General features: G+C 41.9%; 4 protein-coding genes across 7 annotated transcripts in view; 2 read left to right on the top strand and 2 right to left on the bottom strand.

Moving 5' to 3' along the window:
• RB195_015276 (uncharacterized protein) overlaps positions 1–5,718 on the top strand; it is a gene marked incomplete at both ends in the record, with an annotated part of 34,510 nt that extends 28,792 nt beyond the window's left edge. Inside the window, 7 exons of one of the 2 annotated variants that reach the window (XM_064205908.1) lie at positions 1,126–1,279; positions 2,522–2,545; positions 4,294–4,396; positions 4,456–4,561; positions 5,307–5,409; positions 5,491–5,556; positions 5,690–5,718. In XM_064205908.1, the coding sequence (XP_064061789.1) occupies positions 1,126–1,279; positions 2,522–2,545; positions 4,294–4,396; positions 4,456–4,561; positions 5,307–5,409; positions 5,491–5,556; positions 5,690–5,718 (585 nt within the window). The remainder of the gene's footprint in view (positions 1–1,125; positions 1,280–2,521; positions 2,546–4,293; positions 4,397–4,455; positions 4,562–5,306; positions 5,410–5,490; positions 5,557–5,689) is intronic. The other variant, XM_064205909.1, reaches the window with a different exon arrangement.
• Positions 5,719–6,595: 877 nt separating this feature from the next.
• On the bottom strand, positions 6,596–6,817 carry RB195_015275 (uncharacterized protein; the record flags this gene model as incomplete). The annotated part of the gene is made up of 1 exon (XM_064205907.1): positions 6,596–6,817. One exon carries the CDS (start codon positions 6,815–6,817, stop codon positions 6,596–6,598), a length of 222 nt encoding a protein of 73 aa, XP_064061788.1.
• A 640-nt stretch (positions 6,818–7,457) lies between these two features.
• On the bottom strand, positions 7,458–11,859 carry RB195_015274 (uncharacterized protein; the record flags this gene model as incomplete). Its single annotated transcript, XM_064205906.1, has 9 exons — positions 7,458–7,665; positions 7,815–7,929; positions 8,001–8,133; positions 8,214–8,370; positions 9,138–9,261; positions 9,415–9,578; positions 9,631–9,779; positions 10,727–10,850; positions 11,786–11,859. 9 exons carry the CDS (start codon positions 11,857–11,859, stop codon positions 7,458–7,460), a joined length of 1,248 nt encoding a protein of 415 aa, XP_064061787.1.
• Positions 11,860–12,040: 181 nt separating this feature from the next.
• On the top strand, positions 12,041–18,137 carry RB195_015273 (uncharacterized protein; the record flags this gene model as incomplete). 3 transcript variants are annotated; one of them, XM_064205905.1, is made up of 7 exons in its annotated part: positions 12,041–12,163; positions 12,220–12,374; positions 16,202–16,277; positions 17,250–17,326; positions 17,394–17,546; positions 17,790–17,954; positions 18,035–18,137. In XM_064205905.1, the coding sequence occupies 7 exons, from the start codon at positions 12,041–12,043 to the stop codon at positions 18,135–18,137; spliced, it is 852 nt and encodes a 283-aa protein (XP_064061784.1). The 3 variants fall into 3 exon arrangements, with proteins under 3 accessions (XP_064061784.1, XP_064061786.1, XP_064061785.1); XM_064205903.1 differs by lacking the exons at positions 12,041–12,163; positions 12,220–12,374; positions 16,202–16,277 and adding exons at positions 16,935–16,972; positions 17,044–17,155; XM_064205904.1 differs by lacking the exons at positions 17,250–17,326; positions 17,394–17,546; positions 17,790–17,954; positions 18,035–18,137 and adding an exon at positions 16,458–16,475.
• Positions 18,138–26,591: the final 8,454 nt, after the last annotated feature.

Here is a 26,591-nt window from a genome sequence, read left to right as displayed (position 1 = left end):
TGTGGTCATAATTCGTTACGAGCGTAACGAGCACCACTTACTTGATATATGACTAGTCCAATCACATTTATCTGACTTATTCAGTAGATTACCATCTTCGGTGCTTTTTTTAAATGTACAGTAAATGTACTGCATCCTAGGATATTTCGTAGTCGCTGGAGTGGGCGTGCCATCTCTTTGTTGTATACAATTGTATCATCAGTAAAGCAGTCGCGTCGTAAACAAACAAGTCTTTGAAATGTGTTTGGGTATGCACAACGTGATTAATCGCTTATTGTTTTCTTGACAGATGTGCTGCTTACGTTGTGTTTATAGTTGCTTCTCCACAATGTTACGTGAATTCTTTCAGTTACACAGCTCACAAGGGTGTGCCTTGCAAATAATGACCAGAAACAATGTCTTTTTTTACCCACTGACGACAGCGCACTTTTTTATGTATCGGGCCATGGACCACTATTATTATAGTACTATAATAAATTGAGAATATCATTCGACAGTAATAAGCCCATTAAATACATAGAGAGTCTTAAAAAATTATGCAAAAATCATGCAAAATAACAGCTGAGAAGTTTGTCTGGCACAGGTGAGGTCACTGCCGTCAAATCGTAAAAGGTCCTTACAGTAACAGGTCCTATGTAAGGTACTGATACGATATTTTGGAATTGTAGCGAACATCAATCAACAAATAACGTGTGTCCCGACTTCTCCTGTAGTATATTGTAATTGCCAACGATGCGGAGCATCTATAAGGTTCAAGACCACCTCAGAATAAAAGGCTTGCGGCAAAAAGAAAAAATAGCGGGTAGACGAGTGTGAAAACTGCCATGCTTTACAGTATGACATCGACTGTGCTTCATTCGATGAGTCTGCACTTTTTTGTTGACCACAATTATAAACTCTTCCTACTTCAACAGCTTTCCAAGCATTTTCTAAAATTAAACTGTTCAGGAATAGTTATGACTTCTTAAATGTGGATTGGAGTGTGTATATTCAAGAATCCCCAAAAATTTTATTTCGCAAAAAATTCATGAGTTTGAGCTTGAATAATAAATAAGTAAAATTAAATCAAATTAAATTTAAGCAGTTAAATTCTCAACAGCAGTTCAAGGACGACATCCTTTTCAGTCATGTGACTTCACTGGCTCCATGATGACCGATCGAACTATGGAATCAGTAGATAGCATGTACTCATCGATGCGATCTCCTCTACCATCAGGACATTCCAGCGACGCTGACATGAAACTACGTCAGGCACAAGCGCTTGCAGCTAATCCAGAAAGTAGGTCTCGTACATATCTCCTCATTTTCGATAGTCAAACATATGTAGTGTGTAAAGAAACAAAAGATCGTTCCTCGTTGGAGGATCCCAGAATAGAATTCTAGAGAGTTGGTGAGGTCCCGAAAGAAATGCATGAATTTCTGGTGAAGGAATGAAGAGATACGGAAAAGGTCCTCAATTTCTTATAAGCAGAATTTTCAAAATAATAAATAATGGACAGAATAATTTTCGCTCGCTGACTACGGTCGACTCAAATCAAATGAATGAATCATATCATCATATCAATCAAATTTGGAATCATATGAGACAAAACATTTAGCAGTGAACGCGTCTTGAGTGCGTTGAACCACCGAATTGAAGGAAGAGGGAAATTTTCAATTCCCGAAAAAACTGTACTTTTTCAATTAATCTTTACGTTCGCCACGGAAAAGGATATGTGGGAACGAGAATATTTTAACATTGCTCAGTAGAGCAGTTCATGTTTCGTTTTATTCTAAATCAGTTGAAAAATCAAAATTCACACGACGCAAGGTGAAGCTTTCTTTCTGGAAAATCCTTTTGAAGACGTCCATTCAGGAAGGAGGGATAGTAGTAGTTTTCGCACCAAAAATATAGTACAATTCATTCATGGATAGGAACGTAATATATGAAGAACTGGAGCCTCGTTAGCTCAGTTGGTAGAGCGTTAGACTTTTAATCTAACGGTCAGGGGTTCGAGTCCCCTACGGGGCTTAAGTTTTGTTATTAGAAGTTGTGATGTATCTAAGATGATGTTGTGTTTCTGTGAAGTACAACATTAAAACTTGAATACAACCATGCCGGTTTTTTACTTCTTTAAAATAAAAATGAAGGAAGGTTTCTTTTTTCTTAAATGCTATTGCAATTGTGTGTTCTCCAATACTTGAACTTTTCGAAGTCGATTTCACTTGATTTGACTCCTGCGAGATAAGCATGCATTCCTTTTGGGACGCAGAGCGAACATTCATACCTTGATTTGGAAAGCTTTGAGCTCTTATGGTATGGGATTTTCTGTTTTCGTTCTTAGGAAAAAAAAGTATATTCTTATGCAACTTTGCTTAGTAGATGTTAATCCTTCACTTTTGTCGAAAATTTCATGTTGGTTTGCCTTGTAGCCACGTAGATGATCACAGGCTGCTGCACCGTTGGGTTTCTTTGATGATTGTTCACTTTTTTATTCTTAAAAAAACCTACAACTATGCTCAAATCCGAACTTTCTTACAGGACTCAACAATGATGTCCTAGCCGGTAATCATTGAATAATATTTTCTTACGTTTTAAAAATGTTTTCATATGAAATGTACCGAAATATGAAAGCATTTCTCGGTTGACGATGTTGCAGCATTCACCATGACTGTATTTTACTGTCGGTTCATAATGCAAAAGCACATTTGAAGCTATGATACATGAGGAGGGAAATATAAATGTGGGAAATGCTGCACTGGTCAATTGTACATTGTACTGTGGTAGTGTATTGTTGATAGATACGCTATGCTTCCGGCACCATATGCACTTTTTCATTAGGTGGCAGCTAGTAGACGTGATTTTATACCTTTGTCACAGACCATATAGAGACGAGATCCGACGTGGTCCGGTGTGATTCATTTCGTGTGGTAGAATTGTCGTCGAAGGTCTTTTTATTTACTAATTTCCAACTACGTATTTTAATCCTCGAAACTCCTCATATCTCGGAATCAGTTCCCAACGACTGAACTGTCCACGAGATAAGGGTTGGATCAATTTGTATTCTCCAGTCTAAAGCTATTTGTATCCTCTAATCCGAAGCTTTCTATGAAGGTGATGAGACTCATTTAATCTCTAAACAGCAAAGCAAAAGCTTACGGCATCTATAGTAAGGTCAAAACGGCTTGAATCGCGGTGTAGTTGCGTAAGCGGCCGAGCCCTCAAATCTGCGCAGTGGAGATAGCGGTTGGAATTAAAGGCATCACTCCACGAATCTGAGGTGATGCAGATTTCAGATGGAGTATTCGTATACGGGATGGGAGACTATGGAGAGGGGGGGGGGGGGGTGATTCTGTCCATTTCTTCCTAATTGCCGTAAAAAGAGCCTTGAAGATACGGCTTCAGACATTCTGGCGCATTATTTTCTACAGGGAATTCGACTGGAGCGCGCCAGCCTTGTGCGGCGCCGCATCTTCCGGGCCGTTTTTTTATTACAATTTGGAAGAAATGGACGGAATCACCCCCTCCCCCCTCTCCATAGCCTCCCATCCCGTATACGAATACTCCACCTGAAATCTGCACCACCTCAGATTCGTGGGGTGATGCCTTTAAGATGGGACAGTCACGAACTACAGCAAAGAATGGTTTCAGCAAGGGTCCCACCTAGATTCTAACCGCTGCGATCTCTAACGCTCAATCTTCAAGCGCAACCGCTGACGCAACTGTGAGTCTCAAGTCGTTTTGACCCCTACCTGTAGTTGCCAGTTTCGTAATCTTAGACAACATTGCTATGTAACTTGATGCAAGGCATCGATACAGCAAAACGATAGCGAAACACTATGTCGTTCAAGCATTTGTCATAGAGTTTTTAGACATAAGACATGCTAATAACGCTTTCCACTGTCATCAACCATTCTGATCGTAAACGAGATAAAACGTCTACTATTCACCAAATCGGAAACATTTTCACTGGAAATCTAGGTGCTTTTTCTGCTTCCTGCAGGGTTAAACTTAACGATAAATTCAGAAGGAGTTCATTTTTCTATGGTCATCTTCTAGTACTGTGCTCTACGATTAACACGCATGATGTCAAGCTCGCTCCATCTGTCTATGATTTTTTTCCAAGACATCCTAACTTGGAACTCCCAAAAAGTAGCCTTCACCTACTTCCTGGTTTTCTTTCATTAACATTTTTAGATTGCTTAAATTTTCGCCTATACCATCTCAGCACAAACCTTAGTTCAATCTGTATGAAGCTTTCTGCCTTGCTGCACAAACTCGCCCTATTGACTGCTATTAATGCATGATTTCAGATCTAAACGAGCTCTCCTACTCGAAACTCGTTACGTTGAATGCAGAAATGGAACAACTCATTCAGGTTTACAACGAAAGCCTTGTGGATGAGCTCGCTCACAGGTACGTCCTCTAAACTGCACCTAGCACACAATTCATTAGGAGTAGTTCTTCATTTATAGGGATGAATTAGAATATGAGAAAGAGATGAAGAACACATTCATTTCGCTGCTATTATCGATCCAAAACAAACGACGCCAGTTTGCCAATGAACGAAAAAGGAAAGGGGTGGGTCCCATATATTCTGCTACAGTGTTAAAACTTTAACACATCTGTGAAACGGCCGACCAAATAGAAGTTGTGAGCAGGGCCTTCGCACGCTGTCCACTTATTATCTCTTGGTAAGCACTCTCTATTTTTGGCAAGCACTCAGTGATGTGGTGGTTATCACTTTATGGTGTGGTGGTCAGCCGCGGGTGTTCGTCATCGTTGTGTTTATCGTGTTTTAGGGTAGCTGCCTTTTTCACAGTCACATGGAATTGATCATTCTTATCCTAATGAGTCGTAACGCTCCGGAACCGGAAACTCCGTGGATGTTAGACGTTTCGTCTCGGCATGGAGCAAAGCGTGAAAATATGTCCGGCTACTCTGCGTTTACAGTTGTTGCGTTGTAATGACCAAGAGCACTAAGATATCATTCCAAACTTAAAAAAAAAAGAAGCAAAAGATGTGTACAGCTGCCGATAAACGACCCGAATTTGTTGTTACATTCCCGCAATGTACAGTATACACGGAATGCTTGTTAGGGTGCAAGCAGAGATCGCAGCCGAAATTCCGGCGTGTACTTGCAGCTCTGCAAATTTGGTGGCTATGGACACCAAATGCGTAGTCCCGCGAGTGCCCGTTGGAATTCAGGCTGCAAACTCTGCCAGGAGTTTTAGAGGCAGATGCGATCTGTTCTATCAACTTCACAAAGCTATTGAGAAGATGTACTGTAGTTCGCCTTATATCAACGCGATTTCCGCAGTTCCAGACCAGAATCGATCCCTCGCAATTGCCCCAATATATGACGGCTAGTATTCCGTACAATGATCATCAGCACATGGATAATGCCACGCTTTCCTCGCTGATAAAAAGTTGGTTTTTTTTTTTCGTAACATATCGTATCCGATTACATTGGGAATTTCCGCATAACGAGAACGTTTTTGAAATTTCAGTTCTAAGAGCAATCAACGATGACAGCTCCGCAGTGCCTACACTACTGACCGATTACATTCTAACAGGTGAGCCCGAAGATGACAGTTTATTTCAGTGTTTTCTGTTTTTTTTTTGTCAAGCCGATTTTCTCACGAAGAAGCGGCTAGTCCGGTACAATAAGAGTTACAACTATGCTGATCGCATTCATTTCTTTTTCAGTGGTGTGTCCAAAGACCGTAGTCTGCTAGCCCGGTGCTTCATGATCTCCACAGATCTCTATCGCCTTGTGCAAACTTAACCCACCATATGGCGAAAATCTTTGAACTGCCCAGATACCGTATCCTTCTACGTCTTATTGCTAGCTTGGTGTTGTTTACTGCTCGTTTTATCATTCATAACAAATAATCAGAAATGCTGCTGCAGCTCTTCAATGTGACATTGTTTCTGTAAAATGTGGGCATCGTACGAGAATTCGCCATTTATCTAAACAGTAGCTATTAAATATGCGAGCTCTTCTGTCTACGCACCGCTTCAAGTATTGACACATCACGTTCCTTTCGTTTTGTTTTCCCCTGCTAGATCTGAATATCTCAAATCCCCTAGATGTCTTCTGTGAAAAACGCTGAAAATCCTAGGTCCGATTCTAACTAGGCCTGACACGGTTACAGGATAGAAAGCGTGAGATGTAGACAAACCCTACCATTGGTTGAGTACCACTGATCGTTGGGTGTAGAAGTAAAATGTGATGAAAGCCGGCACCTATCAGAGCAAAACGCTTAGTATCCGATACACAACCGTTGATTCATGTTCCCGATGAGTTTCAGCCACCCCTCTTGCTCTTTTGCATAGGCACTGTGAATGTTTAAGCTCTTTTTCAAGGTCGTTTATGTGTGTGGATGTCTATGTGTGTTTGACATACTTTTGAACTTATATCATAGTGAATTCTTGAAACTGAAGCTGATGACTTCGAATCTCTTCCGAATCTGCAGAGTTGTAAGATTCCATCGAAACAGCAAGCCTTTCCTTCGCATGCATCCATTTTGTGTTGTTTCTGCACAAGTTTAGTACCTATTCTACTATTTGTTAAGATTTGAAGTGATGCCGGACTACACAGCATATTTTCAGTCATATTCTAGCCATACTTCTACGTTGTTGCAATCGTTTTCTATGCATCACTGTCATTGTACATTTTTCGGAATGAATATATCGCAGCTTTACATCAAGAACGAAGATTAAACATGAAAACAACAAAGAACAAGTATTACAACAATTTGCTAAAGACATTCTAACGGGTTCTACTGATGCACGATCACAGTGTGCCTGCCGCAGAACGTCCAGTACGAGCATAAGATGTTACACTTGGAACTTCAAGCTTCTGGACAAATTTTGCGTTTTTGCATTCCACTACAGACGGTACCCAAATAAAAAGGCAAACAGTGCGTTGTAACTACACTTATTCGGACAAGTGCTACTACGCACTACGCATATCTTTATTTCGAAATTTTACATGTTATGTGGAAACCTCAACGAAAGTAGTACTATAGAGATTTTTTGGACTTCATAAAAGAGTACTCTATGGTCGAGCCAACGGCATTCTTAAACAACCAGCACGAAAGAAGCTAATTTTGGTCGTCAAAAAAGAACAAAAAAAAAAAGATAAAAACCAAAAAATAGTCTAAAATTTTCGTCCGAAAGCTGCCGGTACATCGTGGGATAATGGAAAGCGAGAGAGCTTCAGCGCACCATGAAGAATACCATGTTGGTCAAAATTAGCGTAGAGCAAAATCTGCTAAAACATCTTAGAAAAAAGATCTACTATCTCTTCCGCTTACTGTATGTTCACACCATGTAATGAACGTACAAACATGAACTCGTATCGAAGCTAAATAAAGACCCGCATTCGACAAAACAGCAGGTTCACTTTTCTATGAAAGTTGCAACTGCTAACCTATGTATATTATGTATATAACACTCTCAAGCTTTGTGTTCAACGAACAGCAGATGCTGATTCGTGTTCTCGCCTTAGTTGATCCTTATCGAACACCTTCAACGGCAAATCCCCATGCACTGTCGTTATTCCGAGCTTTCTTCTGGGTTTCGATGGTACCAGTGCGCGCGAACAACTGCCGATATGAAATCGGGCATGTGCATAAACGGATTCTGGTATTTCGGGATAACGATGGACATCCGGGGAGCTGAAAGGAGATAGACCAACGAGTGCTCGTTTAGGATTTGACAAGTCAAAAAGTGTGAGCCTACAAAAGACTGTTAACCCTAGATAAAAACTATTTAAAATAATACCACCTGAACAAACGTATAATAAAGAAGAGCAGCAAATACTGACTTTTCTCTAAGACAGAGTATGCCGTTCCAGGCAACCATCTCAGCATTATCTGTGCATAGACGGGAAGGAAGTCGAACTACTTCTATGCCATGAAAGTTAGCAAGTTTTGAAATACCTTAACAGGACCAGCGTCCATTTATCTTTTATTTTGACAATTATCAATTACAATTGAATTTTACACCTCACCATTGCATATGTACGCATTTGCTGCGACTCCGCCGCTTATAACAATATGTTTTATCTCGGAGAAACGATTTGAGGAAAGCAAAAACTCCAGACAGTTATGCACCTTCGAAACCAAGTGTCGAGTCAAGTGATGCTGAGCAGATCAGAATTAGGAAATTATGAAGGGAAATGTTGGATAAGTTGCAAAATGATCTACTTAGTAATGAAACAGACCTGGACACTTGCGCAGAAGTCTTCCACGCTAAAATCTTCGTCCCCCGCATGTCTTCTGGCAAGGTTTAAGTATGAAGACTTTAATTGTGAAAAGTTCATGTCCGCTCCGGATGTATGCGGACCGGTCACGGAATACCGCAAATGACCATTAGAAGATCTGAAGTTGATGAAAACATGAAGATCCCCGAGCTGGATTCTCTAGTTTTTTTGTGTTCTTTTGCTGTGCAATTGTGTACGACTACGATGATTTCATAGTTGCCAGGAAATTTTTCCTGTGACAGAGTGCGTTCGGCGGTTACTGTCACTCCTTCTCCCGTCTTCTTAAGGAGTCTATCACAATATTACCGCAGAGTCAAAACCTGTTAGGAAACAGGAAGTTGGCTCTGTAGATTACGAATGTGAAAGTAGCCCTGCTCACTTTCCCCTGTTCGTTCTGAAAATGCCCATGAGAACTTCTCACCAGGCTATTCAAAAAAACCAAAAATAAGCTGGTGGGGAGAAATAAACGTGTAAAAGGGGCGTGTTCTAACATACCTCGTAGGAACGAACGTCGTTCCCACGCCGTTTCACAAGACCATTAGGGGAGATTGAGCGTGAGCACGCTAATATTCGTAATATCTGCAGCCCGAACTCTACCTTTTCCATTAGGTTTCAACACTACTTCAATTTTGCGATGCGACGAATTCAATGCATTTCCTTCTTCCTAAGCTTCACTAGCTGAACGAGTTCCTACTACTGTTTTCATCTTCTCATTTTCTTGGTGAAGAAATTTTTGTCCACTGTCTTCTTTCATGAACCAAAATTTTGCTAATGCAATATATTTGAAAAAAAGGCATGTAAAAAATTCGAGATATTTTAAACGAATTATGTCTTTATGCAACAAAATCGGGAGAGTAATTTCGTAATAAATGCGGAAAATATTACCTACTCGCCAACCGCTCTACAGCAGCTCCTGGATGTATATCTAGAAATTCTTGCATTTCGTTTATTCGTAGCTCCCTAGCTATCTTGTCCAGGCACTCCCCTGGACTACCCGAGGTGCTCTCACCTAAAACTAATGGCTTGATTCAAGTGCTCCAGAAAATTCTGCATGAAGAATTACATACGCTATAGTCCCTTTCGACGTCTCAAATTACACACATGTGTAAAAAGAATGAATAAAGTGAGCTGTTGTCCGCTATGACTGCGCAGTAAAACTTACCTAATAGAGTAAAATCGTTTGCCGAACGGACGAGAACGATGAGTGCATGACCACCAGAGATCAGCACAGAGAGAAATGGAAAAGATAGAACATTGCACACAAGAAAAGCAGACAATGCGTGTGCTCGCATGTGATGAACAGAGATAAAATCCTTCTTGTACACCCTGAAAATTAGTGACTAAATGTGGATTGCATAATATTCTCGTTGTATATTACCTTGAGAGTTCAAGACCTTTACGGATCCCTTCTTTTAGAGCTATAACAAGTCCGGGCTTAGTAGTGACGGCTACGGCATCTACATCAGCCACACCAAGACCAGCTTCTTTAACACATTCGTCTAATAGTCGAGGAAGATGTTCCTTGTGCTGAATTCACCGGTGTAAATGAGAATGAGATGTGAGAACACGTATTGAAAAATAGTAGCTGGTAGTAGGCTGATGTGTCGCTGGGAGCGACACCTGAGTTTCTAGACCTGACCTTCGTGAAACGCCACCTTTTTCAAGGACCCTCTAACATTTAACATGACTGCGCCAAACATACTCAGAGATTTTACTCATGGATCATATCCGACTTCATCCTTTCATCCTCCGCTGCAGTCAACTTACTGGAGAGCCAGGAGAAAGTGGTTTAGCAAACATCTTAGGCAAAAAGAGCGTACTATAAGACAATACAAAATCATCTCTTTTCCGGGATCGTCTAAAAAAAGGAGAAAAGCCACCATTACTCCTGCTATAATTCTAAACCTTCTTTTTTGCCACTTAGCGGCTCATCTGTATACGAGGCTTTCATCTTAGGTTGAGAAATTGTGTAACGAAATTTACGATGTTAGAAACTTTCCACGAACAGATAGGTGTTGATGTATAGTTTGCGACGATGAGCAGGATCACGCTCAACTCCCCTAGTGATCCAGAAGAAAGGTATACGGAAGAGTTTTGTGCGTATCGTCTCACATACATACGATAGTACGGTTGGCGAAGAGATACTCATCACTTGAGCTGCACCACTTATGCAATGAGCTAGACCCCTTTAGCCGAAGAGGATCCGGATCCTCTATAATTGCTATAATTCTAAACCGCACTTATGCAAACAGATCTGCTTTGTTTTTCTGGATCCGTGGGATAGAGAGTGAATTGAGCATGACCACAATCATTTCCGTGAACTACACCCCTACCCTTTACCATCTTTTCTATCTTTTCGCAAACAAATTCCAGCGTCGCCAATAAACTGATCTGTCGGCCTTAAGTACATGTGCGGATACACCAGAAATGAACCAGACGAAACGAAAACGACGGAACGAAACTAGTAAAATCACCTGCAATGCTACTTCACACGGCGAAATCCCACCCAGCCTCCGCTGTGTCTCTCTGTCCGCAAATCTTCTTGAAGACAGTACTTTTCGATCATCTTGCACAAATGCAACTGCCGTATCGTCACAGCTAAACCGAGACCTTTTGGAGAAGGAAAGGAGAACAAGAAGAACAAAAAAACGTGACGTAAAATACCACAGGTTTTAGGGAATATAATTTTTCACTATTATATGAATACATTCGGCAACCCGCTTGGAACAAGAGACAGAATGTATTTTTATGGCGCATCAAGAAAAAAAAAAAACTAAAGACAGAGCTTGGTAACGTTCGATCTTGTCCTATTGGCTCGTTCACACTTATTGTCTGACAATTAATAAACTCGTTCATGAAAGTCTTCAAGTGTTCTCTCCTCTAAAACCTCGGAAGTGTATTTATGTCTTCTTGTTATGTCAACGAGGTTCCAGTCGGTGAGAGTGGTCAGTTTGTTTTCCTTTTGAATGTCTTGCGCGCGTACTTAGAACAATATCGAGACTCAGCAAGGAGAGAGGAGGAGTTTGATGGGATATGCATGACATCACAGACTTCGAACCACTTCCATTCGACAAACTCGTCTTTATAAATTCTTTATAAATAAAGTTTCGCCTAAACCTCCTTGACATAACAAGAAAACATAAATAAACTTGTTTCTGGTCTATTGAACCGAAGAAAGTTAAACAGAAATAATTTGTTTCTGGATAATAATTTTACCTTTTTACATAGGCTGGTAAAAAAGAGAAGAGCCTACGCTTAATGACTGCACATGATCACACCGTCGTATTTATGTTTGCTATGAAGTTGTATGGTCTAAAAACAAATCTACTTTTTTCCGTCCTCGAAATGGAAAAAAATCCAACGGAAACGGGGACTTCACAACGGGGGAAACCTTACCGGAATAAGGCTTCCAGTACGGAAATTGCTCAAAACAGCAGTTCTTAAGACTGGCACTTCCTACTGGATAAACTTGAATTTTTGAACCCATCCGTAAATGAAAAGAACAGAAGGTAACAACCAACAACTCCACATACCTAGTTTCAATTCCCAAAACCACAATTCTTCTTCGAACGACTACGACACTTCGAAATAAACGTCGGAGAATCATCTCCAAAAAGAGAGCTTAGAACTTTGGCAAAGTTCCAGTGGGTGCTTAGCTACAGTAAAACGATTGTGAATAATCCAGTTGCAGGACCGCATAGCCATTTCGAAACTGGGCGGGCGGGCGCGCGCGGTCATCGCGCGGCGTTCGTTCATTTCGCTCGTCGCGGTCGTAGTGATAACTTGTCATGGCTACAAGAGTTTATATTGGACGTTTGTCTTATCGTGCTTCTGAGCGTGATATCGAGCACTTCTTTCGTGGATACGGCCGTATCCGCGATATAGTGCTGAAGAATGGGTTCGGATTTGTGGTGAGTTTTAAGGTGTTCTTTATGAATAAGGTGGTTCTAAAATCCTCCAATTGTAGGAATTTGATGAACCGCGTGATGCGGATGATGCTGTTTATGACTTGAATGGAAAGGAGTTGGCTGGTGAACGCGTGATGTTGGAGTTTTCGAAGCGTGGACCGAGGACCGGTGGACGCGGATATGACCGATATCCGCCACAGAGAAGAGAGGCTAGGTCGGTTATGCTTGCATTTTAGAAGGTTAATTTTACGTGGGTAAGATTAGACAGATCAGTTGCATGGGTTTAGGTATGTGTTTCGGAATAATTGTACACTACGGGGCTGACCTAAAATCGAACTGAATCAAGCTGGTCATTTGTCAATGTTCGAGCAGTGGTAAAATTGACGGCTATTTCTAGTTCAGCAGCGTTAGCGATAACACACACACACACCTAAACAAGGTGACCTCCCAAACTTTGTTGCAAGTTTTAAATTTTGTCGGTATCACCTACCAGGAAATCTATCGAAGACAGTCAAGTCATACGCTCTGTGAAGGTTCACAAAAATTAATCATGAGAATTTAGATACGTGAGAACAGACAGCAGAGGTGAAGGCTCTCAGAGATTCTCGAGCTTTTCTCTGGTTCTTGACAACGATATCATTTTTTCAAGGTTTTTCAACGAGCAAACATAACATGACATGAGCAAGTATTGGTAACTTCTATGCTCTTATGCTAGCAACTAGCTTTAGAAGCTTTCTTTTGTTTCATACTACTTGGTTTTTAAATGCACAGATCTGCTCTGTTGTCGAACTCACAAGTAGTAGAAGGAAGATTCCTCAAGTTGTTCAGAAAGAAATTAGAAACCTATCTTCTCTATCTTCGAGGCGAATTCACGACGAATTTTCGCAATAACAGTCTTTGACGCGTGTTATGGATCCGCAGACATAAGAGCTAGCGACGAGCCAGTGTGCCGCTACGCGACCGCCCGCGCAGACGTTTAAGTAGATTTGGATGGGGCCTGCAGGTTGCTGTCTAACAATATGCGGTTTTTTTTATAGATAGGTCCTTGGTAAAGATTGCAGAGCAACCCTGTGAGAGGAATAGCGGTGTATCTACCGTCATATGGGGATAACGCACGCACTCGCGTCGGGCCTTACTCGGTCAGGCAGTGGATATGCTACAGCGCGACTGCATATGTGTGGTTGAGGTCCCAAAAAGAATTCAAGTAGTGTTAGCACAACGATAATAAGAATGTTCACTTTTCTGTTATTACTACTCTTAGTTATTCGTATATGATGTCCACTAAACACTATGAACTTTGACTCATCTAAACACGTAACAAACTTTATTACTAACAGCCTAAACATCCGGCTAAAGCCGGACTTCAGGTTTTTTTTTGGTGTTCGCTCCGCTCGCCTTCACCGATCAAAAAGAAATAACAGTAGCGACATTTTCTGTAATATTAGAATTGCTTTTTTCTATCAACGCTTTCTTCAATTTTTTTTGCCCAAAGTTAAGAATAGGTGGAAGATTTTATAGTTTTTCCTTAAACGATCAGTTCTATAATTGGAGAACAATCAAACTTGATTTTATATCTATTTTCCTTTCAAACCTCTACAATTTGGAAACATTATTCGAATATGAGTTCCCATCTTTTCAACTGTTAGCAAAGAACGATGTACTAACATGAAATGACGTGAATATCACTATCGCAGTCATTCAAAATAACGTTCTGCCTCAGATCGCGTAAATCGTTGGCTACAATGGTATTGTATTTTATAAGCCGTTCGCACGCCTGTTTCTTCTTTTTGAAAAAGGATGTTAGCAGCATCAGGAGACATACTGAGAAATGGACATGTGAAGGGACCACAGAATCCCATTCTACTGCGTTGGAGCTCCCGCGCACCAATCGGGCGCAGCGGAAACCGTCTCTCCTCACTCTATAACCTTCTGGCACCGGTGCACCATTCCGACCCCATGGGACCCGTCGCACCCCATTTTACAGCTATCTGGCTCCGGGGCACCAAAACGACTCCGTCTCACCCAATTTTGCCGCGTTGAGGCTCTAGCGCACCAAACCGACGTCATGGTATCCGTCTCCCTCTCTTTTTGGAATTTCTTGACTCAGACACAGACACACACACGTGACAGAATAAGCCCGTTATTATACAGCATGATAGTTTGCAAGTTTGGGAGTATACACTCACATAAAAGTTTATTTATCCTCACTAACATATAAGAGAGACTAACTTGCCTTATCAAAGCCAACATACATCCTCGCATATCTTTGCACAATGAATAAAACGTAAAGTGCTCGTTTATCAGGTGTATGGCGATGGTTCGGCATCTCACCGGTGCAGAGTTTTGCATCATTATGGGGTATTTTCGTGACACACCGGCAAACACACACACACACACACACACATACACACGGACTAAGCGCGTTATTATACAGCATGATTGCTATTATAGCTATTCATAATTGATTTAATTTATTCTAAGTTGAACTTTTGAGCGCGAAAACCGTCCTTTAAAGGCATCACCCCACGAATCTGAGGTGATGCAGATTTCAGGTGGAGTGTTGTTATAAGGCATAGAGGATTGTGGAGAGGAGGGTGATTCCGTCCATTTCTTCCTAACTGCCGTAAAAAACCCGGTAGATGCGGCGCCGCACAAGGCTGGCGCGCTCCAGTCGAACTCTGTGTAGAAAATAGTGCGCTAGAACGCCTGTAGCCGTATTTTTCGGGCCGTTTTTTACAGCAATTAGGAAGATATGGACGGAATCACCCTCCTCTTCATAATCTACTATCCCTTGTAAGAATCCTCCACCTGAAATCCGTACCACCTCAGATTCGTGGAGTGATGCCTTTAAGTGTCAAATGACTGACTATGACTAAATGACTTTCTTCTGTGTTACTTAAGAACTTCCAATTTTACACATGAGAGGATGATAGTTCATCAATCGACTGGTAATCACTGGTAGTGGGTAGCTGACTCAATTGAGGACCTAAAACCTAAGGGATTAGTCTCCGACGATCCATGACATATAAGCTAAAGCTACTAAGAGAACAAGGAAGGTAGAGCTGTAACTACTGCTGCTTTAACCTCATTTATCTTCACCAAACTCCAAGCAGGCTTACTCGACATGAGTAGCTAGGTAAAATCATGTAGTTACTTCCTACAAAATTGAAAATGAACTGAGAGATGGCTTCGACCATTTTAATTTTTGGTAACGAAGTACCATCGCAAGTGAACATCATATACAATGTAATATACATCTATAGTTATCAAAAGAATGGATTTTGTGACTTGGACATACACGTGCACTAAGTGCAGAGATGAAAGGCGCTTAAAGGCACGTATTTAAAGGCAAATGGTGCGCCAGAACGCCCGAAGCCATATCTTCTGGGCCGTTTTTTACAGCACTTAAGAAGAAATTGACGGAATCACCCCCTCTCCATAATCTACTATCCCGTATACGAATCACCTGAAATCCGTACCACCTCAGATTCGTGGATTGAAGCCTTTAAGGACAGCGCTTCAGCGAGTTGACATGGTCAGTCCACGCCAGGTCTTGAAGTTGATACGGCTGAAGACGATATGTAATGAATGAAGTATATCGAGCATTTAAACAATGTCCAGCTTTTTTAAATAAGAAGCAGGAGTTTTTAGCAATACAGCCAGAAATGTAACCTGGAATACGATCTTCTAGGAGAATTTAACAATGGACCAAAGTATCATCGTGCTCAAGAACAAGTAGTTGCGATATTTTCAGCCTGTTTCTCAACAGCTCTTGTGAGCATTCTCCCACACACTTGGATAATATCAAATAAGTTGTAATATTCAGAAAGTAATGGTTTACTTTTTTGTAGCCTTCTGCTATAAGAATGGCCTCCTAAACACTTGGGAAGGTGCTGGTTTGAGGCTGAGCGTAACATTAAGCATGCACCATTTAATGGGAAACGATTTTATTTGTATAAGTATGTGTATGAATATATGTTGTTATTGATTTGATTTTATTTGTATAAGTATGTGTATGAATATATGTTGTTCTATTTTTAGCTCACGCTATGGTCCTCCTACGCAAACTCGGCACCGCATGATTGTTGAAAATTTGTCAACGCGGATCTCGTGGCAGGTGAATTGGTTTTTTCGCGACACGTTTTTCTAATGTTTCAGGTTATCCCATGTGATGTCTGCGTGTTGACGAGTAGCGTCGTCACTTCCGTATGGCGGGGCGCTGGGACACGACTTTTTCATATTTTTGACTTGTTTGGGTCGTATTGACCCTAAACTAATCACTAAAACTAAATCTTAGCTCGTTGACGTACGGTGAGCGAGCCACTCGGTGCATGACGGCGTGATCGGTCGCGAATGTCGGTCTGGCAGTGGTGAGGGCGCCGGAGGTAGCGCAGCGCGTGGCAGTGTTATGGCTGGCGGTTGCCGTCCGACGGTTTCGTGCCGCTTGAGCGCCGGCGGCGTCTCCAACAAGACAATGATTTCGCGTTGTGTCCGAGTTGTGTACGCCGCTCTGGGTGTTCTCGAGGGTGTGACGTGTTCTCCTGTTGAGACGTGACGGTGCCCTTTCGATATCGAACTATAAACGGTTAGTGTCATGCCCATGAAAACTAGTGATGCGATCAAAGTGAAAATTTAACATTAGAACACTCGTGACTTTTCTCTTTTGCCGTGCGATATTTACTTTCTCAAAGTGACATCCGCTGCGAATAGTTTTTTTATTGTTGAGTTTGACACCGTGATCTTGCTATTATGTGAATCGTGTCCTAGTACGCCAATGGGTGAATTTGATTGGTTGCTTGTGACTAGTTGTAGGTATGTGATTATCAATGAAATACTCGCTTAGCAGATAGATGCCTATTTTGAGAATTTTCTGTTTTTTGTAGTCATGAGGAAGGATATTTTGAGGATATGTTGAAATTTTTGTCATGTGAACTTCTTACCGAAACTTCTATGTCTTTCTGCAATGTTTATGATGCTAAGGTTGCGGTGTCAAAAGTCAGCACTTCATGTTTATTAGTATACCCAGTTGTGTAGGGCTGTATGTTGGTTCTCTCACATAGGCTTTTAATTGAGTGTCAATTATTTGTAGGATTTGAAAGATCTAATGCGCAAAGCAGGATGTGAAGTCACTTTTGCCGACGCACACAAAAATGAAAGGAACGAGGGGTAGGCGTTATTCGTTTTTATTTTCCTGAAACCTTTTTTTTATTAGTGTCACAGTTTTCTTTTTTAGAGTAGTCTGCTTTGCAACACGTGAGGATTTGGAACGTGCTTTGGATAAGCTACAAGGAGAGGAAATTAATGGGCGCAAATTGAAGCTAATTGATGATTCTGAGAAAAGAAGCCGCAGCCATTCTCGTGACAGGAAGCGATCGAGGAGCCGCAGGTTAGCACACTTGTAATTATGTGCAATAAAAGCGTGTGGTAATGGCTCTTTGGAACTTTGCATGTGTGGCAGCTGAGAGAGCATAGACATATCGACAAAAATGCAAGGAAAGGTAAAGAGAGCGTAGTTGATTCTAAACTTATATGAAGCTATCCACACAAGATTTAGTCTATTTTGCTTCTGTTCGGTTGTTCCTCCAGTGTTTCCTACATCAACAGCATCGTAGAAAATCTATTATTTTAGTCGTAGCCGCTCACGATCTCGTTCTGGGAGCAGATCGCGTTCAAGGAGTGCCAGTAAGTCGCGTTCACGGTCTCGCTCTCACTCACGTTCGCGCTCACGCAGTGCGTCACCAAAGAAGGAGGAGAATGGAAGCAGATCGAAATCTAGGTCCCGGTCAAGGAGCCAGTAAGTTTTTTCTTTGCTTTTCATGATTTTATTCCATTTTCGGCACTGTATGTACGTATGATATTTGATGCTCTCTGCAGATCTCGTGATGGTTCCCCACGTCGCTCTGCCTCGCCCATTGGAAACGGCAATGGAGAAGCTGAAATGCGATCACGCAGCCCCACACCTCCTAATGATGACTGACCATTTCGACCTATTGATTTTGTTCTCTGATTCGTCCTAAATTTGAAAACGTTATAAGTTGTTACTGTTTCTAATGCGAGTAGTTGTGTCCTTGTGAATTCAAAACATTTTGTGGTGCGCTGTGAGTTTTTTTTTTGTTCATTTTATACATCTATCATAGATCTCCGCAGTGTTCATGTTCAGTTTTTCTTATAAATATTGTTATGTGTTGTTCTAGAAGATTGATTCTACATAATAAGCAGAGAAGGATGCGAAATTGTCTTAGAGGATCGGCAAGTGAGCGAGTGTTTCTGCTAGCCTGGGTGCCTATTATCATGTTATCGGTAGGCTGGTTGTTATCAAGTTGTGAAAATTATTGACGAAGCATTAGTATGAGCGTTGCGAAGGCATAATAAGTTCAAAGAACAGCAGTAGCTAGCAGGCGTATCATGGGTAAGTTGAGATGCTAAGTATATTTTTGTCATATTCAGTTACACTAACGTTGAGAATGAGCATTTTCATCGGCTAGTGTGCCGAGATAGAAGCGGAAGGTGAGATTGGTATTCTGATAAATTCGTTGTGTTTAGTTGTCTTGTAAGGTAGGGTTTACACATTGCACCATATTTTCTGGACGGTAGTAAGGGTACAGTGAGTCGATTTGAAGTGCACAACGAAAAGTGGCTTCTTTGTGCAATCAAATACAATCCTAATCGCGCCACTTCAAATGTAAGCGCTAGTGCGATTGCACCACAAGTCAGATCGTTTTGATCCCACCGTACAATTAATGACAAAGAAATGCATTTTCAGCAGCAAACATACGCTTGAGGATATGATGAGTGAAATTTAGCAAGCAATTGAGCTTTAAAATGCGGAGTTGGTCTCCGTAATCGACGTTGTGGTCGGGTCAAAACGCCGGAAGCTAGCTGGAATGGGTTCTCAGTGGCGCGGTTGCTATCGAGGCGTTTCTCGCTTGCCGCAGGCGGACTGTAGTGATAAGTAATGGTCTCACCTCGACTGCAGCCGCTAGCTCTGCTACGAAAAACACACCTTCAGTAGCGAGAACTATTGCTGCAACGGAAAAAGAAATGAAATTTCGCTTCAGCTGCAACATTAAGGTACAGTGCTTTGGAGGTCTACATTCCCGGTATCTGGGCCAAAGACTGCGTGTACACAGTCTCTCGAAAGGCTTTGATTTGTTGTGTAAAATCACGTAAGCTGTAGAGGTAGGGCCGATTTTTGATTACAACCGATCCCAAATGACCACGGTATCATTGTAGCGCAGCTGATGTGTAGGTCACCATGGTCGACTTAAAAGGCAACATACAACAAAATTGATTATATAGGGACCTCTCCACGAGTAGGATTACGGTTGCAGATCACGACGACGGTGCACATCGCTCAATGCCCCATAATACGGCACACGAAGACGTGGCTAAACAACTCCGTTACTACATAGTTAGGTGAGAGACGCCCTCGTCGCACTGGATCCTCCTGTACCACTTCTGCGAAAACGAGCAATTACGCTGCGTAATTACGAGTGGGAGTGATGACGACAGCAGTCCTTTGACTGTTCGGTCGCTCGCTTGCAGCTTGACTGACTTAAACGGCGGACGGATGTAATGGCCTAACGCAACTTATCCGCACCTTCGCCGAGGTGAGTCGCCCTCAAACATTGTTGAGCCTATCCTGTTCGGTGTTATGGAGATAAACTTCTCACATAAATCGTCCATCCTTCGCAGTTCCATATTCTGCGAAATTTTACGTCTCCCCTGAACAGCCTATCAATCCCAAGTTTCTTCAGAACTTCTTTCACCACTTCCGTCCAGAACTTTCTTTTACGTACAGGTAGTCTTCTCCACTTTAGGTCTGGATTCCTCAAGGCAACTTGGACAAGGCGTTCCTATGGTCCCTCACATTGCGACCAAGAAAGCGAAGTCGGTTCTCTATGTCACCTTAGACAGCGGACAAGATTTTGATGTTTTCCTCCCATCATCCACCAGTACACCATATCCACTTTCGAGTAAAGTTCTTCTTTACGGCATACCATTGGCCAAAATTAGCCGAGCATCCGTTTTCCAGCAGCTTCTTTTCCATGCAGTCGAGCTAATCTGGTCTTAGCACATCTCTTCTGAATATCGTTCTGGCAGCCGCCGTCGTTTTTCTGCATGCAGCTCAAATAACAGAACTTGTCCGCAAGTTCAACAGTTGTCCGTCCGTTCTGATTCCGGCGTAATCGACTAACTAAGGAACTGTGGAAGAACCACATCAACGAGACATGTTCATGTTGACATGTGGTCAACTGTTTTCTGCATGAAACCATCAACGGTAAACTTGAACACGAAAGCTCCCGCGACAGTCGCTTGCCTTATCCCTGTTTCCATTTCGAACTGTGAATTAAATCCTCCTTTTATTCGAACAGCAGCAGTTGTTCCTCCATTCATGTCCTCGATTTAATGAAGGAACTTCCCTGGAATACCGTCGGTGCGAAGCATATTGAAGAGACGGCCTCGATGAGGAGAGTTGGAAACGCATTCGAAGTCTAGGAGGGTTTACTTCATAGGCTTCCAGTACCGCTGCCACATTCCGATCACTCTCTTGGCAATAGGCACCTTTGCAGTCGTAAGTCGACCGTCTTGTTCACAACGGTTGGTTTCTTCGCGATGTTTGATAAGTCAATCCACCAAGCCTACTTTCGTCCGTTTAGGACACCATCCAGGAGATCACCATCGACATACTGCTATAGAAAGAATGAAACAGAAGAAGCGTCAAGATAGTGTGGGAGCAGAACTGTGGCAAATATGATGCGAGAATCCGGCAGGCTGCTGAAGAAGTTTCTCAGCCATTTTGCCGCAAGAACACCTGTGAGCCAACAGCAAATCACAACAATAAATATCTGTAAGGAAGGTAATTGATGTCTCAAAACTCAAACAAAACACACAAAACTCTTCGCACGCATCGTCCACTGTGCATCCAATATTATACTTTTGTATACTAAGCACGGGATCTCCATCGCTAAGACTTGAGGAAAGCTGTGTTTTGGATGCTATTCTTTAACGATGATACTATAATAATCTGGCGTGGTGAGGGAATCCTCGAGAAGAATGCTGTTGTAGATTACGGGATCCAGGGTGGTTCCGCTCATCTCACCCTAATTGTCTTAAAAAACTATGTTCAAGACGCCCTTTCAAATTCAACGCGCCACCCCTGTACACGCGCTGCATCCAAGTCTGGACGGTGAAAGATCAGTGATGTATTTTCATCGGTCTTTTTAAAAGAAACCAATAAATAAGTCGCTGGGAGAACCGGAATATGTTCATAGAGGTTTGCTCTAATGTTCCTCATTAGAACAAAAGCGGTTCCCACGCCGTTTTTCATGACGACTAGGGAGAATTGAGGGGAACCACCCCGGATCCAACAATCTGCAACCACATCTCTAGTTTTTCCCGCGGATTCTCTCATCACGTCAGATTCATGGTATGCCCTTTAATCTTCTACCGCGGCTCGCGCACAGAAGTGGTGGTAGCAACTGATTTCGTAGGAAAGAACGTTACGTTAACCTTGTTGTTTTTCTACCTCGTTAATTTCGTGATGCACTGCCTCTACCCTCTCGCATGCTTTTTTTTTCTGTAGGAAAAAAGTGCATTTGCGGAGACAACAGCACGCTACATTATTCCAACGCGACATGAACCATGAAGAATAAAAAAATGAAGTGATGGTGTTAATCAGTCCCTCTGGATCGTCAACATATCATAATTTTGATTTCTGTTCAGAATTCTTTCATCTGCTGATTGAATCCTAAACGCAAGAATTCTCAATAGATATCGAAGCAAGAAAGGAACTCCACAAATGTCCATGGCAAACGATTACTACTACTTACTGAAATCAATATGAATCATATAGCCAAATACCGTCGTTCTTTCTGTAAATTCCAACGAAATAAAATGTTTGCTGATACTTTCGATTTTCTCAGGAGACGAAAATAAGTATGGACACACACTGCTTTCTCTTTCTCTTCAGACTTCTCAAAGTTTCTTCCTAGTAGATCACATTGAAGCGATGCAGTTCTATTGTTGCATTCCACGTTATTTTGTTGATGTGAACGTATTTGTTTCCTTCTTTCGCCATACTTATGAGTGTCTTTGGTCGAGTTTTTACTCTGTTTAGGTGGTTCGGTGGTAATAATACTTTTATTACCAGAATGATCACATCTACCTGCTTGGATCGACAAAAACAGGAGTGAGATTAATACACCGCCCTTTCGATAAGATATAGTTTGGTCGAAACAACATGAAACACGGTGCATTTGTGTAGGCACTCGAAACGACGCGGTGGAGGAAGCAGTTAGAACCGAGGTGGGACCATGGCAAACTGTGGCGATGGGTGCTGCCAATAAGGGTTCCAGTACGTTCCTAATCGCTACACTCCACAGCTCCGGTTCGAGAAAAGCCGTGTTTCATGTCGTTTTGACCATGCTATACCTTCCCAGTGTATGTGTAATGTGTCTGTGCAATGAAGAATGAACGAGTAATTGTAGCTGAAGCTAAGGTTGTTGTAGGAGCACTGCTGACTAAGGAAAGGCGCATAAAGAGCACTCTATGCAGTTTAGAAAATAACTCTGGTGGAACCCATCTGAATTATACAGAATGTGTAGTCATCATTCTTGGATTTTAAAGGCTTCACCCCACGAATCTAGGTGGTACGGATTTCAGGTGGAATATTCGTATACGAGGTCGTAGATTATGGAGAGGGGGGTGATCTCGTCCATTTCTTCCTAATTGCAGCAAGAAACGGCCCGGAAGATACGGCTTCGAGCGTTCCGGCGCGCTATTTTCTACAAGGAGTTCGGTTTGAGCGCGCCAGCCTTGTGCACGGGCAGCATCTTCCGGGACGTTTTTTACAGCAATTAGGAAGAAATGGGCGGTTTGACGATTTGTTCCCAAGGCATTTATTACGATTTCGGCAAAGTATATATACATGTCTTTAACTCAATCATACAATTCGGCTTCGGCTTAGACAAAACATTAGACGTTATTGAAATCGATGGTTAAGGTTTTAGACATTCGTTTTGGCCTGTGATTCATTTCGGGAAACTTCAGAATCCTTTAAAGGCACCACTCCAAGAATCTGAGGTGGTGCAGATTTCAGGTAGAGTATTCTTGTAAGGGATAGTAAATTATGGAGAGGAGGGTATTCGACTGGAGCGCGCAAGCCTTGTGCGGCACCGCATCTTCCGGGCAGTTTTTTACGGCAATTAGGAAGAAATGGGCGGAGTCATCCTCCTCTCCATAATTTACTATCCCTTATAAGAATACTCCACCTGAAATCTGCACCACCTCAGATTCGTGGGGTGATGCCTTTCATTTCATTTTTCTAGCTCTCTATGGCTGAGTTATTGGCGGAAGATTTCTGCAGCACCACACAAACTGATTATAGAATGAAGAAATTCTTTTCATTCTTCCACTTTCTCTTTGGGATCATCTTATTCATCCTGCTGCTCTATAGTTGTGTCCACTACGTTCCAACTGAATTACGGTTGCAATTACAAACAATGACTTATTTTGCAGCATAGTTAGTCTGGAGTATTCCAGTCCCTATTTATAACACTGGGATCCGTCCTCAGTCAAATTTCTACTCTCTTCCAGGATATTTCTCGTATTTATTCTGAATTACATCAGATGTTTATTTACAGTAGAATGAAAACGACATGAAGCACGGTGCAGTTGCGTAAGCGGTGCGGTGGAGAAAGCGAGGCGGGGCCTTCGCGAGCTGCAACAATGAACGGTGGTAACTGGAAAATGTCACAGTACAGGGAAGCCCATTTCGCTATAAAAACAAATTGCAGCAAAGCAAACTCTGTACCTCACTATGCAGAATATTGAAGTATAGAAACTTTGAACACTACATGTAGTCAGGTCAAAAGGACATGAAGCACAGGGGTCCTCACTCGATCCGAACTGCGTCGCTCCACCGCACCGCTTCAGCGCAACCGGTTACGCAAGAGAACCGTGCTTCATGTCGTTTTGACCCGACTATATGTAGTGTACAAAGTTTCTATACTTCAATATTCTGCATCGTGATCGTGCATTTGCTTTGCTGCAGTTGTTTTCATAGCGAAATGGGCTTTCCCGTACTGCGACATTTTCCAAATGTTTGTCCAAGGAATATGCTGCGCATATATGCCAAAATAGTATTTGCAATTCACGGGATAGAAAGCCGAGTAAACAATTTCGGCAATGAATCATGGACTGGAAATATCCGTCTCTGTACAAATATTGCCAGCACCGATGTTTTTGTAATACATTTTTAGACATTGAAATATGCTATGAGATTTTCATATCCATAGAAACGTTAACGGATGCATTGCGCGTCGCCTAGGAGAACGCAGAACTAAGTACACATTTCGTCGTTCAGATTTCTGATGAATGACCGTTTCGTTCTCTATGGGTACGAAATCTTTTGAAGAACAGAATTTTGGAAGATTTTATGCCGTTCTCAATTAGCTCTACAGTAGCTTGGATCTTCTTTTATAATGTTAGATACTGAAAAATATTTTTCTATTTATATTGTTTCTGTAGCAAAATATTCTGCCGGATAAGGCAACACATGTGAACTTTTTTTTCGTCGTTAGATGCTTGATCAACACTTATTTTCCTCTTCTATAACAGTCCAGTGTTTTATTTCTTTTGTGGTACGGGTTTCCAATCACAAGCGTTGTTATTTATTCAAATGCAATGTTATCGGTCCTAAGCTGCTTCCATTAGTTTGACAACACTCATACTGCCGGATAAAAATAGGTTACCGTACACTAAAGGAATCGCTCTCGCTTACTAAAAAGAAAAGATCTATGTTGCCAATGGAACTGCAACAAAATTTGAATCTTATCTTCGGAAATCGATCGCATGAATTTGGTACAGGCTCTTATGTATTCACTGGAAAAAGACGCCTTTTTTCTATTCTCCTTCTCATTCGATTTCTTTCAGAATAAATTTTCTTTATTTGATGACGGTTTTCTTCTACTGAGTCACCAGATATGCTCTTTTCATTTTTTTTTCATTTAATTTCCCCTTTCGCTATTATGACTGAATGACTATTTGAGAACAAGAAAAGTTCGCATACATCATTCAGACAACAAAAGGACCATTTTGTTATCGAGGAATTCGAGTTTAATTCTAAAAATTACATGATGATTAGTCAACTAAATAAGAAATATTAATGGGGCCACGTATACAAGTGTGATTGCTATCTGGTGCTCCTGGTGACCCTGCTTTTAATCAACACAATCAGGCATCTGAGTATACTCTTTGGGAGCGTACGAGATATATATCCTGTACTGTTTTATGGCGAAAGATTCCCATACATTGCGAAAAAGAGCTGTCGTCTAGCACATCACCGGAGTCCGTAATCTGAAAGATATACTCTCTGTCTGAAAAGAACGGAATCTTTGGCAACAACCATTCGTTTCGTCACGCTGAACTGCCGAACATTGTCGACGTAACTACAACATCTAGGTGTCTTCTGCGGTGTCTCTGTATGTCGTCCGGTGCTCTGCAGCAAACACCCATCAGAGATAGTATCGGAAACTAAACTATTTATCGCAGGGATGCTGATGAAAAGAAGGTATGAGGTTGCGCGATAGTAATGACGAACGACTACAACAGCCTAATGGAGGAATTTGGCGCGTCATCCAGATTTGTACTATTGCGGGATCGCAGAGGACGTAAACTCTGGGTGGTAAGTGCCCTACGGAAGCCGGTGAGAACAACAATAAAGATGCCTTCTATGATGAACTCAATCCGTTGATCAATCTAAACAGACGGGCCTCACCATCGTTTTCACGTTTAAGATGAATCATCAGCTTACGTGACAAGGATTAAGTCCCTTTAAAGGTATCACCCCACGAATCTGAGGTAGTACGGATTTCAGGTGGAGTATTCGTATACGGGATGTGAGACTATGGAGAGGGGGGTGATTCCGTCAATTTCTTCCTAATTGCCGTAAAAAACGGCCCGGAATATGCGGCGCCGTACAAAGCTGGCGCGCTCCAGTCGAACTCCCTGTAGAAAATAGTGCGCCAGAACGCCTGAAGCCGTATCTTCCGGGCCGTTTTTTACGGCAGTTAGGAAGAAATGGACGGAATCACCCACCTCTCCATAATCTACGATCCCGTATACGAATACTCCACCTGAAATCCGTACCAGGTTCGTGGGGTGATGCCTTTAATTTTAAACTTTAACTTTAAAGTCTGAAGAGAAGCGCAAGCGGAAGAAGAGAACTCTCAAACTTCAGTTCGACTTTGTTCTGACGAGGAACATTCCTCAGGATGAGGTCAACTAGCTATTCGGGACCTAGAAGCCTCTCCTCATGGAGACCGCCTTTTCAACGTGAAAATTCCTTCGTCTACTTGATGACGTCAGTCAACGAACTACTGCTGCAGTGCGATCACCTGCCAGATATACAACACTGTTTGAAGTGGCC

This window comes from Necator americanus, chromosome V (assembly GCF_031761385.1).
Source record: "Necator americanus strain Aroian chromosome V, whole genome shotgun sequence".
NCBI lineage: Eukaryota > Metazoa > Nematoda > Chromadorea > Rhabditida > Ancylostomatidae > Necator > Necator americanus.
Note: the sequence above shows the minus strand (reverse complement) of the source record. Positions and strands in the feature narration are given on the sequence as shown.